The sequence below is a fragment of the Cyprinus carpio genome, chromosome B10, assembly GCF_018340385.1.
Source record: "Cyprinus carpio isolate SPL01 chromosome B10, ASM1834038v1, whole genome shotgun sequence".
Taxonomy (NCBI): domain Eukaryota; kingdom Metazoa; phylum Chordata; class Actinopteri; order Cypriniformes; family Cyprinidae; genus Cyprinus; species Cyprinus carpio.
This window is the reverse complement of record NC_056606.1, coordinates 11,281,406-11,295,401: the sequence shown is the minus strand read 5'-3', so window position 1 is coordinate 11,295,401 and position 13,996 is coordinate 11,281,406. Positions and strand designations below refer to the sequence as shown.

The window sequence follows — 13,996 nt, the reverse complement described above, 5'->3', positions numbered from 1 at the left end:
ATCACAGCATGACTAGAACCACACTGTTTTTGGTTCACTCAAATGAATCATTCATAAGAGTCTTTTGTTCAACAATTGACATCAGTCTTTGTTTTTACACTAAAAAGAACCGGTTCATAAACCACACTGTTAGTTCCTGATTTAATAAAACAAACTGTAGATAAGTAATTTGCTAAGTAATCAGACTTTCCTTTGTTTTTGATTATTATTTTTGACTCAAAAGAACCATTTGTAAGTGTCATTAGCTCAGGAATCAAGCCTCACTGGTCAAGCTAGGTTTTATTTGTTGTTGTTGTTTTTTGGGATTCGCTTAAAGCAACCACTTATAAGAGTTATTCACCTGGGAATCAGACTTATTGCATTTTTATTAAGAACACGTTTGTAAGAGTAATTTACTCTGGAATCAGACTTCCTGTATATTTTTGGTTTACTAAAAAGAATCATTCATAGGAGTCATTAACTTGGGAAACAGGCTTCATTAGTAATGCTTGAGAACTTCAAGAGTCTTGGGCTTGAGAATCAGACTTCACTTATTGATCTGAATATGTATGATTCACTAAAAAGAGACATTTGTAAGAATCAATAGCTCATGATCATTACCTCATAAAGGAGTCACACTTCACAGACCAATACTTATGTTTTTCAGTTCACTAAAAACAACTGTTCACAAGGGTCATTCGATATAGGAATCAGACTTCCTAGATGTTTTTGATTCTTTGAAAAAATATCACTCATAGGAGTCAGTAACTTGGGGAATGAACTTCGTTACTCTTGCTTGTATGTTACTGTTGACTATAAAGGACCTTTTAGGAATTGTTTGCTGTACAGAACATCATATAGTTCTAGTATTTATTTATTTATTTAAAACCGAATCATTTCTTGATTCCCAACTCTACTTATAGTGGCACATTGTGAAGAAGGTACTGTCTCCACGTCAAGCTGTTGGGGTTTGATGCTGTCCAACAGTTTTGTCAGACACTGTGTTGAGTATTCTGTATAGACGATGTGATTACAGACTGCTTTTCTGTGATCTCACAGACGCTTAGCACATCTAAAGACCCTCGACTTCTGTCAGGATCAAGCTCTTGGCTTATAAGAGGGACCACATAGACGGGTTAATTAAACTTAAATAAAAAAAAAAAAAAAAAAAAAAAGTGGCAGTAATGACCTGTGGTTTGGAAGGGCAAAAACATATGGCAATAGACAACTTCCCATCTCTTTGCTGCCAGTCTGGGGTGACGCCCCACCTTTGCTCGCTTTGATGATGTCAGCCAATGGCGGTGGCAAAATGCCAGGGTGGCATTAGGTATGCTGGACAGCTGGCAAAGAGAGAGAGAGGGACACTAGCATGACATCGTAATGAGAGGCATGCCAACTGTTTCCCCGTCTGCCGCCGGGCACAGCTCTCCGGACCGTTAAATCACAGAGTTGAGAGGCGTTTCCTGTTTCTCTCGCTCGGTCTGTCTCACACCTGTGCTGTCTTTTTCTCTTTCTCCCTCAATCTTTACATAGAATCCATTTAACTCTCCTCTCTCTGATGGAATCAGGTTTCTCTTCTTTGAGCAGCATGTCCCGTTTTTTTCTGTCCTTGCCCATTTCTTCCCTAGCAATTTCCATAGCTGCTCGGTCTGAACTTGACAGTCACTGAATGACACAAAGTGACCGGGCCGTCTCAAATCATGAGGTGTTACACGGAATGATCTGGTAAGAGGATTTCCTGTTGTCAGGCTGTGATTTAGTTGTCAGTAATTGTCAACGAGGGCTGGAAAGGCTCTGAAAAACTGCCCCAGTGTTGCGAGGTTATTGTATCCTCCCGATGTTTCATCATTTGTCTCTTTATCTCGCCATCCTGCAGATTGTCTCAAATAAATACACTGTGGCATCTTATCATAGCAGATACGTATTTAATCAGGATGTAAATATGGATAATTAGAGTGATTATGAGTCAGTCTGATGGAGTCTAATTGTTTTTGATATGCAGCTTCCTCTCGCTTTGAATAGCAATTCATTACAACGCTGGCCGAAAGTTATCGGAACAGACCGGTGGAATGTGGCCTCGTCACCGCTAATAGTGGACGACGGCCGTAATTAACCCAACACACTCTGTCGCCATAGTCACAATCTCATTCAGACACAGCCGCTGCAGGGCCTTTAAATGCGTGTTTGTATTTAACCCAGATTAGGTTGGAGAGTCATGCAATCACATTTGAATAAATGTCTCATTATCTCTAATAGTGTTGGCTTATGGTCGCATGTTATTGTCGGAATTTGTTTCAGGTTAAGACGATTACACAGAACGGTGGAGAAACATACACGGTGATTGCCGTGACCTTGTCAGGGCTTGACAGTAACATTTTTACAACTGCCCAGATCAGGCCAGCAGTTCAGATTCCAACTGGGGATGTTTTCAGAGGCTCTGAGCCAAAAATAAATAAATTAATTAATTAATAAATAAATAAAATTGTTTATTTATTTATTTTAAAAATACTTTTATTAAACATTTTAGTACATTAAAAAGTTTTTTTTTTTTTAACAATATGTTTTTGTTAAAGTTTCAGAAGCAAAGTTTTAAAAAATATATATTTTTTATTGATTTATTAAAAAAATATATATATATTTTATTTTATTTAAGTAAGTGTTTTTGGAAACCAAATATGCTTTTATTTAATTTGAAAATAGATAAAGTCCTTTTTAAGTAACTAATTTTTTTAGCAGCATGTTTGTTTTAGAATGTTTTAAAAAAGACAACATTTATTGATTCCCATCAATTTTATTTTATTTTGTTTTTTTTAATTAAATAATTTTAGTTGAGTGTCATGTAACGAAAATAATATTCTTGAGGAATTTTTTTTTTTCCTCAATACCCATATCCATGAACACTTCTCTTCTGAATGTCTCTTGGCTCAGGTACAGGACAAATACCCAATAACTGTAACAAAGTGAGAAATCAATAAAGGTTGCTGAAGGGCTGGAAAAGGTTGTAAATCAATAAAGCAGAGAGGTGAAGGCCTCAGAGGGCATTTACATGGTCCGAATACTCGCTGCCTGGCTTCTGTTACCTTTATACTTGATTGGATATTGACATTTAATGTGTGTCCACTGCATATTTCCCTAATGAGTTGACCAGATCAGTTTAAAAGGGTTTCTATGAGCAGGTTTTTCATCATGTGTTTCATGCATATGATGAGCACACACACACACATACACCTGCCCTCCTGTGTGGGCAAGCACGGGAATGCTAACAGATAACGCTCTCTGGTATTTGTGTGTGTTTTAATGCAAGCATGTTTTAAACCCTTTTGTAAAAAATTGGCTGAAAATGATTTTGATACATTTGGGGTTTTCTTTGTTTCTAGAACTTAAAGCTCAAGACCTCAGAACAGACTTATAATGTAAGAAACATTGTATCACCTGCAGTTGCTATGAGACACCAGCCATCTGTAGGCTGGTTAAAGGCCAAGTCACATACAAAAGTGACTTCTTTGTCATGTTCTTCATTCTAATGACCTTCGAAATATCATTTAGTATGTCTCCAACTCTCCCTGACTGTGTCGTCTGAACACTTGCCTCTTTAAAATACCTTCTCTGCTAAAGGAATTCAGAAGATGAGAGGAGAGTTTATTTCAGCTTAAAGCAAAAGTTCACCCAAAAATGAGAAGACCAAATATCCAGATCAATGTCAAGGGTGATTTAATAATGGCAGTAGTGTTGTTTTAGGTGAACCATCACTTTACATATTCCAATCATCTTTCATTTTCAAATTAAATTATCAATCACATACACTTGAAATTAGCAATTACAGAAAGTTCTCTCTTTTTATAGTTCCATGACAGCCATTTTAGAGCAGATGAAAGTTCATTAACATTTTTATAAATATGTTTTTTTTTTTATTCATAAAAAAGGACACCACCTTTTGAACCTTTTGATTTGAGAGAAATTCAGGAACTGACAGTCATGATTAGTATAAAAAATTCTACATAGTGTACATAGTTTAAATGTCATATTTTATTATTTATCGCCATATTTTAAGATGAATAAACTTGAATATCTGCACTGAAAACAAAACAAGTAAATGATGGAAGGATGGTAAAACTTTTCTAGTCAGTTTAATGTGACCTTCATATAACAAAATGGAAAAGAAAGAAAAAATATCTGATAACATAAAAGGAAACATGAAGAAACACCAATAAAACTTTCCACTTCCACATTCCTGCTCTAAAATGATTACCAGTGCATTTTGAGTCTTACTGAACGGAGACATCATCTCTTCTTGAACAGTAAACACATGCAGTTACACATGGAGGTGTACAAGATATATACTCAGAACTCAGCAATATAATTAGTGTAATAACTGCTCAAAACAAAAATCGAAGCAGTTTATTTACTGTTTACCCTTAGTTACCCCTTTCTTTTATTTCTATTATAAAAGTCTATAATAAAAAAAGAAAATAAAAATTGCATAAGAAAAAAAAAACATTTGCTTCATTTCAAGTGCGTATTTGCACTTTCACTTCACTGTTTGGTCTTGTAAATGATTGTACTCTGTATGGAGGGGGAAAAAACTGTGTTCCAGCAGTTGCAGTTCCTTTAAATAAAGCTGTTCTTAGGGGAAAATGTACCCATATGTATTTTTTTACATGAACCTGCAGTTCATGTGTTGACTTATTTTAAAATGCTCTTTTCACAGATCCATAGGAAAAGATTACTACATGGATAATCAGCCCATCCTGGTGAATAAGTCAGAGCACAGTTCTCTCCTCTATGTCCATTGGGCTCTCGAGGATCCCAGAACCTGCATTAAAAGATCAGCATTAGATGTTCACTGCTTCTTTTTGTGAGATATGATACTGTCTGTGAGAATCATTTATTACGTAATAATCAGTTAAATTCAGTGATTTCTCACCCAGAGGTCAGTGCGCTGCCATCAACCCATTTCCAGCTGCCCTCCACATCAATGTCAGTCAGACCAATCCAGACATTAGCATTAGCAGATATTTTCTTCACAAAATCCTGAGAAAATGGAAAAAAATAACACATTTATATGATAATGTATAACAGTTTTCTTCCCCTAGACTATAGTAATAAAATTAGTTTCAATCACTTGTTCCTCTCTGTTGTTTATGATGATCAGATCTGCTCCTCTCTCTGTACAGTATCTCCTGCTCTCATTCCAGCTCATCTTCTCAGAGGAAACAAAGTAAAGATGAGATTGATAGTAAATCCATACACCTGTAAACAGAAACAATTCAACTATTAGCAATTTATTCCCATAACACTGATCTACTAACAAGTGGTTGTTTTAGTTTTAATATAGTTCATAATTACACATTTCATGAATACCTTTCAACAGTTCATTTTTCTCCTGATGTAGTTGGTCTCTTTGTTTAATCAGATCACGGTTACTTGATAATAATCCATCTCTCTCTTTTGTCAGCTGCATGCTTTTGTTTACTAGCTGGTCTCTCGCTTCTGTGAGGTTGGCAATCTTAGTTAGTAGCTGGTCTGTCTTTTCTGTGAGTTCTGTATTCCTGGTTAGTAGTTGGTCTTTCTCTTCTGCGAGTTTGGTAATGTTAATTAGTAGCCCACCACTCTCTTCAGCATAGTGTGTGTTGTTTGTATGGATGTGGACACACAGCACTATGACTGCAGTCAGCGGAAGAACACACAGCAGAACCAAACACACCACAGCTGCTCTGTATCTTCTGATCTTCACACAGTCAGTTCCTGAAGATTATTCAACACTCATATAACTCAAATGTGTTATACGTGTGTCAAATGTGTGTTGTAATAATGAAATGAGTCGCAGTACCTGTGTGTTGAGGTGTTTGGTGTTTCCTGGTGTTCTCTGTTTCTGTCCTGACATCATGAATGTTTAAAGAATGTATATTAGCATATATGTTCATCTTCTCTCTATCTTCATCTTTACACATTCCATGTTCCATGAATTCCATTAATAAGATGGAAGTAAATGTGATATCATTAGAGGCTGATTCTTCAAGTAGACTGCACTGCTCTGAACTTCTGCTTTGAGCTTACTTTTATAAGGTTCCACTGTGGTCATGAACATGTGATATCGTATTCAGTTACTAACGTAACATCAGTTCCCTGAGATACGGGAACGAGTACTGCGCCTGCTAAGACGCTATGGGGAAAACTCCTTTTTCTCAGAACACTGAAGCATTTTCAGTAACGCAGTGTAACTGCATGGCCAATGGTTTGTGCAGTACAAAGCATGCCAGAGCCCGCCAGAATGGGTGGGGCATCTGGCCATATAAGTGGGCACTTCGCCATAGGACCCTCAGGTTACTTCGACTGAAGCGACGAAAGAGTCGTGCAGTGAAGAAGGAAAATGCCTGAAGTACTGGTTTTACCATATGGCCAGAGTAAGTCTATTTAAGCAGAAAGGACCCGGGCCTGTAAGGCCGGGACATCCAGATTATAAAACCTGGTAAATGTGGATGGCGAGGCCCAGCCGGCCGCTGCACAAATCTCTGCAATGGACACACTGCTGGTCCAAGCTCAGGAAGAGGCGACGCCTCTGAAAGCGGCGGAGAAGCGGTTATCACCCGAGCAGAGGGTCGCTGGTTCAGCTTGATCCGCTGCAAAGGCGAATCTACGGCGAGAGGCTTTGAGACTCGTAGATCAGCAAAGAATGTCGTCGACGCTGAAGGAGAAGAAATCTGAGGATCTAATGACGAAGTCCCCGCTTATATAGCCAGATGCCCTGCCTATTCTAGCGGGCTTTGTCACCATAGTTTGTTTTTTAATTCACTGTATGAACCAATGGCTATGCAGTTACACTGCGTTATTGAAAAGACTTCAGTATTCAGAGAAAAAGGAGTTTTCCACATAGCGTCTTAGCAGATGAAGTAAGAGTGAGGTATCGATAGGGAACCTAGTAGGACATATTTTTTTTATTTGTTTTGTAAGCTTTATTTTTTGTACTCATGTATATAATGATCATAATGAAATGCACTGTAGTTACTCTTCACCGTAGTCGCTCCTGCATTACAGTTGCAATCTTTGTATAACAAACACACTGGTTGAGAACTAGTTGCTTTTGGTAGCATAAACAAGCAATTCTCAGATGCTGATGCTGGAAGTGACACCAATGCCACAAGTCTCACTGTAGTAATCTATCAGAATAAACATACTATATAAATATAAACTATATAAATGAAGTAGCATCTTTTTTTTTTTTTTTTTTTTTTTTTTATTTTAATTATTACAAAAGATATTATCAGCTGAATAAGAGGAAATGTTGGCTTGAAATGTTGGACTACTTGAAGTTCTACATCTTGTTTGAGCGTAACATGTTTTCAAAGTACTGTTAATTTATTTAGGGGTAAAACATTCGAATGTGGAAGAAACAAGTGCATCTAAAAGCACTTCAGAGAAAGTGAAACTGATAAGTGGTTTCTGTCACTAAGAGACATTTCCTCACAGGAGACGTCTTTTTAAAACTACAGCATTTTGGCATGATCATATCATGAGGCCCTTAAACACTAATGTGATTAAAATGTGTTAGTGGTTATAAAAGAAATGAGTACATGTGTGTTAAGCTGCTTGGTGTTTGAGTTCTCTGTTTCTGTCCTGACATCGTGACTGGTTATAGGATCGGCATTAGCATAGATCTTCATCTCTTTTTTATCTTCTTTCGAGCTTCACCTTCTTTTTATTTTGATATTTATTTATTTTGATATTTATTGTGACTCTGGAGTCACATCATCACAATGTTTCTCTCTTTGCAATTTAATTTACATTTATGCATTTGGTATACACTTTAATCCAAAGCGACTTAGACTGCATTCAATACAGATACTGTAGATAAATAGAACAGTAGGGAAGTCTTCTGGTTTTGAGCTGTGGTCAGGAATATGTGATGTCCTGTTAAGATGATTACTTTTAACATGTAATTATATGATTAATTAATATTATTATTTTTTTTATTTCTTGATGCTTATTATAAAAGACATACAGTATATATGAAGTTAAGGTTCCTTGCTGTTTTCCTCTGTCCATAATCAGTTAAGCAATGATCATATATTGCAGGTAAATTCTAATGCACTGACATCAATACTTATCTCCTTTTAACTTTTTCTGTTTATTTCCTGTATCTCCTGTAACTTTGAAACCCTTCAATTAGTGAATGTTGTTATACATCTGTTCATGGAGATTTTCCTGTTCTGAAGTTCTGCTTTTATTTTTCTGCTCTTGAGGTTTTCAAAATAATTCATTGTGGTCAAAATGTCTCGTGGTGTTGTCAGAGTAACTTTTTTGGAGGATTAACTGATCAACCCTTGTAACAAATCCATTAAGTAGAAATTATTTAAGTTATCTGCCTTTGAATACTTTCTCAGTGGTTGTAAGATTTTGCATGCATCTTTCAGGATGCCCTCAGCAGACTGGGGCCTGTGTAAAGCACGCTAAGTGCAATATTATCATTAGCAAACAGGTGTTAGGTCATGCTTCTGTCATAGTGAATATTAGCTAGATTTAGCTGTTAGCCTAGCACTACTTTCAGTCCATTCTTTCTAGTGTGAAGCTGCAGACTCTTGATCTGATGTATGTTGGAGCTATTTTTTTTGGTACTTCTGCTATTAGCTTACTGCTACAGGGATATCGGAAGTACAACAGTACAACAGCGCAATACTTGCTGCTATGTATTTTAAAACCGCAGAAAGCTTCAAAAGCTGCACACATGCACCAACAACATAGAAACAAATTTATTTCCTCAATGATTTAATAAAGAAGATTTATTACAATGGCACTTTTTGAAGAAACAATCTTTAGCTTACAAAAAAGGCGATACAAGTACACATTTATATTTTTACCTGCTTCCTGTTAGTGATCATATTACAGATTTTATTTTAAGATGGTTTTCTTTCACAAATCCATTTAAAAGCAGAACTGCAAGGATAGTCATACCACTCTGATTTGCCAAGATTCTTTGAAGTCACAGCACAGTCCTTATTTGTATGTTTACGGGGCTCATCAGATGCCCAAAAGCTGGAACAACAAACCATCATTAGATGTTCAGTGCTGCTTTCTATGTAATATGATACAGATTGTGAGAAAAATTTATTACATAATAATAGGTTCAATTCAATGATTTCTCACCTAGAGGACAGTGTGCTGCCATCAACCCATTTCCATGTTCCCTCAGTATTACTTAGACCAATCCAGACGTCACGGTAAGTTTTAAAAAAATCCTAATTATAGAATATAATTTTAATAAAGTTTTAATATTTTAACTAACATACATTCATTATTAAAAAAATAATCATATTCAGTCATTCACTCACTCACTCTTCCCATCCTTGCTGTTTATAATAGTCAGATTTGCTCCTCTGTTTAAACAGTCTTCTCTACTGTCAGTCCAGTTTTTCTTCTCAGAGGAAATGTAGTATAAACCGGATTCAGAGCACATCCATCCATCTGGTAACAGAACCAGATTAGTTGCAAGCCTGAATTGAAACTTACTAATAACAGCTTGTACTAGACACATACGATATCTTTTTAATAATGAATATTTGTGTAGTTTTAGTGTATAGTTCAAGATTACCCATTTCACGAAGATGTTTTGACAGTAGTTTTTCCTCCTCAGCTAACTGTTGATTTTGTTTGGTCATTTTGTTATTGTCATTCACTAATTTATCCTTATCTTTTAAAAAGGTTTCAATCTCCAAATGTAGCTCGGACATTGTGTTATTGAAGGTTACCGCACTGTTTTCATACTGGTGAGTCTTAGTTTTGTGTTCAATAAGCAGCAAAATGATGGCCTCCAGCAGAAGAACACACTGCAGCACCAAATAAAACACAGCATCTTTTTATCTATCTTTCCTCACACAAACAATCACTTAAAAAAAATGACATGAAGATAAATAAATTATTATTTCTTACAGGACTACAATGTGAGTGTTAGTTATTGTTATAATGAAATGAGTCTCAGTACCTGTGCTGTTCCTCTTGCACATTTTCGGTCTTTTAGAATCAAATTGTGTATGTCGCCGGTGTGTGGACTGCACCGTTGTGTACTAATACTTTAGGAGGCTAAACGTTAACCACACCCCTGTGACCACACTGAGCAGTCATATCCTGTTTGCTTATATAAAAAACATTTTTGTAGATAAATGATAACGATAAAGATCCCCCCGCGCACACTCACACATTTTGTGTAGACTGTTAAAAAAACTAGTCATGTTTGCTTAGCCTTTGGTTGAATTTGCATTTTCTTTTATAAATGATTGAAATGCATTATTTTCTTTTTTTTATTATTATTAATCACCCTCATGCTGTTCCGAACATGTAAGACCTTTGTTTATCTTCGGAACACAAATTAAGATATTTTTGATGACATCCGAGAGCTTTCTGACCCTGCATATGCAGTAACGCAACTACCATGTTCAAAATGAAGGTTAAGCTACTGATGTCACATGGGCTATTTTAACAATGTCCTTACTACCTTTCTATGCCTTGAATGTGTCAGTTGCATTGCTGTCTATGCAGGGTCAAAAAGCTCTTGGATTCTTAATATGTATTACAAAGATAAACAAATGTCTTAGTAATTTTCATTTTTGTGTGAACTATCCCTTTAAATGTGAAGTGTGTAATTTCTGCGTCACAATCGTTACCAGGCAGAATTGAAGGAAAAACTAAATAGCCCAGCCCAAACTTATCCGTTGAGTTAGTGTTAGAATTGAAACTTTTTTTGGCTTTAAGTGTGATTTTACTAGATGTTGTATACTGTAAGTAACGAAATATAATAGAATCACAAATGAGCTTACTCAGAGTTTCAGTGATAAAGATGATTTATTACATGAGAACTTGTAAGAAGAATAAGTGACATAAGACCAAACAACCCTTTATTAACCGTTCAGTGTAATTAGTTCTTCAAATTGTTCTTCTCACAGATCCATTTAATAATTTTATCACATGAATAATCAGCAAACCCTGATGACAGATTTACAGCACAATTCTCATTACCAGAGCTATCACTAGGTTCTCCAGAAGCCCAGAACCTGCAACAACAGACTAGCATTAGATGTCTGAATTTGAGATAAAGACAGGACTAACTTTGATTTTGTTTAAAAGTTTAAAAGCATTTGGAAAGTTTGACTGTTTTAATGGCCATACAGACACACAATATACAGAATGAGTGTAGGCAGTGGCTCAGAGTTGTTGTAGAGCATTGTTAGGCTGTTGCTATGGTGTTTTGGGTACCAAGGCATGCTATGATGTTTGTTGATGGTTGCAACCATGGTCTTTGTATAAAAATGACCGTGAATTTAATGGTAAAAGACTGTAAAAATGCTGCAGTAAAACATGTTAAATGGTTAACGGTAAGTCCCCCTTTTATATATGGTGAAAAACTGTATTGGACATTACATGTAATTTCACAGTGGTATACAGTTTTTGGAAGTTAAAAATAACATATAATTTACAGTGAATAACTGTAAATTGACATTCCCAGAATTCCCTGCGTTTCATTTTAAATTTCCTGTTTATTTATTTATTTATGTTTTGTATAGTTTTTTTTTTTTTTTTTTTTTTTAATAACAGTTTCTACTGTTTTTTTTTTACTGATCAGTTTTGTACATTAGGGTTTTAATTACATATAATGTTGTTAAATTAATGTTTATTGCATTATATCAGTTTCATGTGTGTTACCATGATGGTGTTTAGTGTTTGTGTGAAAGACTGTGCACCTTCTATATATGTTAATATTTAAAAGCTGCTTGTAATAGGCTTTGGCTCATCATGTGACTCTCATCACCACCTGCTTTTGTTGGTTATCAGTGTATTACAAAGGTACAAAACAGATTTCAGCACTTTAGTAGGTTGGTATATTAACATTATATCAGTTAATGAAATGATGGTATTTAACTGTACATTTAAGGAAAAAGTGTAAAACCTAAAATGTTGCTACCGTATTTTTTTACGGTAAAATTCTGTGTTGTTTTATATTGTATGGACAAAAGGGGCCAGTGCCCAGCTAGGTCATGAGTAGTTGAATGGATGGTTGGTTGAATGGATGGATAGATGAATAGGCAGATGGTAGACTATGTCAGAAGAGGCTATAGTTCTGTGCAGAGTTTGGTGGATGTAACTTAAAAGCTTTTGAATGTATTTCATTTGATCAATTTGGTTCTAGATGTAGAATAATAGTCTGAAATATTTTAGGTAGAAGTAAATATTTTAGTGATTTCTCACCCAGTGGTCAGGGTGCTGTCATCAACCCATTTCCATGTCCCCTCCATCTTAGACAGACCGATCCAGACTTCAGACCCAACAGAAACCAAATTTTTCACAAAGTCCTAATAATACAATAGAATTATGTTTGAATAAACAAAAACAATTGTGAATATAATAACTAGAACCTTACCCCCTAAATGCTCTAGTATTTGTTTTAAAATTGTGCAATTTTCTACTTGAAGATGTCTCAGAAAGCCTGCAAAGGAATGAATTAGTTTAGTACTTCAACACACAATTTTTCACTCACTAGTTCTTGTTCGTTGTTTATGATGATCAGATCTGCTCCTCTATCTTTACAGTCTTTTCTGCTCTCAGTCCAGTTCTTCTTTTGTGAGGAAACATAGTAGAGACTGGATTGATAGCACTTCCATCCCTCTGTAAACACAAGGAGTACAATAATTAGCTCGGTATTCCCATCCACACTAATTGACACAGCCTATAGCAGGTTATACCCAAAACATATTGACTGTGTCCTTTTAATACTGAATATTTGTGTAGTTTTAGTGTAGTTCTTTATTACCCATTTTGCTTATCTGCTTCCACAATTCTTCCATCTTTTTCTTTAATTTTCCATTTTGTGCAATTAGGGTTTCATTCGTATTCTGTAATTTTGAAATAGTATTGCCCAAGTTGGATTTTCTGTTTTTTAACTCCTCTATTTCATCTGTGAGGTTTTTGTTCTTGATGTAAAACTCTTCAATCATATCATGGAGACTGACACCCAGCACTATGACAGCAGTCAGCAGAAGAGCACACAGCAGCACCAAACACACTGGAGCTGCTCTGGAGCTTCCGACCTTCACACAATCACTTCCTTTAGATCACAAATATGATGATAAATATTTATTAAATGACTTGAATGCACATGTTAGTTTGTAAAACCATTATGAAATGATTCTCAGTACCTGTGTGTCGAGGTGTTTGGTGTCTCTTGGTGTCTGAGTTCTCTGTTTCTGTCCTGACATTATGACGGTTTCTAGCATCTCTGTTGACATCAGTGTTCGTCTCCACTACACCTTTTCTTTCCATCTCTCATATCCCAATGCTTCTACTGGTGTGAGTTGTCTAGAGTCAAAGTTGCTGGTGTGTGGACTGCACCGCTGTGTACTAATGCTTTACGAAGCTGAACATTAACTACACCGCAGTGACCACAATGATCAGTCATTTCCTGTGTGCTTATATAAAAAAAATACTGAGAAATCTCCATTTCCTTCGTTTGCTTATAGATTTATAATGAGTCTGAATGTTTGAATTTAACAAACATTTTTCATCAAGTGTCTAAGGACTGAAGATCACAGTGAAGGAGATTTTGGATTTGAACCTTTGCTACTTTAGACTTATAAACCAAAGAGAAATTTGAGTTTTATCAAAATTAAGCATTGCAAACTTTTCTTTTACCCTCTTTTTCCTCTCTGTTGTTTATGATAATCTGCTTATTTATAATCAGATCTGCTTCTCGTGGCCTAATGGTTAGAGAGTCGGACTCGTAACCCAAAGGTTGCCAGGTTACCATACTTGGTCACATGTCACGTCACTTTCTCTTTTTGTATACTCTTAGTAAAACAGGTACAAAAACTGTCACTGGAGCCGTACCCTTTCAAAAGATACACCTTTGTCCCTTATTTACCCCTAAAGGGTGCTATTACCTAAATGACAGATATAATACATTTTGAACTTTTAGCCCAGCTCTGTAACTGAGGGCATATTATGTATTGACAGAAAATTATGAAATTTCTGACAT

At 35.8% G+C, this 13,996-nt stretch overlaps 3 protein-coding genes and 1 long non-coding RNA gene across 8 annotated transcripts in view; 1 reads left to right on the top strand and 3 right to left on the bottom strand.

Annotated features, from left to right (window-relative positions):
* The window catches only part of LOC122138691 (cell adhesion molecule 2-like), a 405,589-nt gene that overhangs the window by 182,517 nt on the left and 209,076 nt on the right, over positions 1-13,996 (top strand). The gene's annotated exons all lie outside the window — the stretch shown is intronic.
* LOC122138693 (CD209 antigen-like protein C) lies at positions 4,083-5,998 on the bottom strand. Its single transcript, XM_042732498.1, has 5 exons — positions 5,810-5,998; positions 5,341-5,724; positions 5,102-5,229; positions 4,904-5,010; positions 4,083-4,792 (listed from the first exon to the last, which is right to left on the bottom strand). The coding sequence occupies exons 1-5, from the start codon at positions 5,949-5,951 to the stop codon at positions 4,663-4,665; spliced, it is 891 nt and encodes a 296-aa protein (XP_042588432.1). The 5' UTR covers positions 5,952-5,998; the 3' UTR covers positions 4,083-4,662.
* LOC109092216 lies at positions 8,739-9,212 on the bottom strand. Its single transcript, XR_006155737.1, has 2 exons — positions 9,121-9,212; positions 8,739-9,009 (listed from the first exon to the last, which is right to left on the bottom strand). It is a non-coding gene; the product is annotated as an uncharacterized LOC109092216 (long non-coding RNA).
* LOC109092214 (C-type lectin domain family 4 member M-like) lies at positions 10,849-13,367 on the bottom strand. The gene is made up of 5 exons (XM_019105968.2): positions 13,161-13,367; positions 12,776-13,069; positions 12,503-12,630; positions 12,214-12,317; positions 10,849-11,021 (listed from the first exon to the last, which is right to left on the bottom strand). The coding sequence occupies exons 1-5, from the start codon at positions 13,282-13,284 to the stop codon at positions 10,886-10,888; spliced, it is 786 nt and encodes a 261-aa protein (XP_018961513.1). The 5' UTR covers positions 13,285-13,367; the 3' UTR covers positions 10,849-10,885.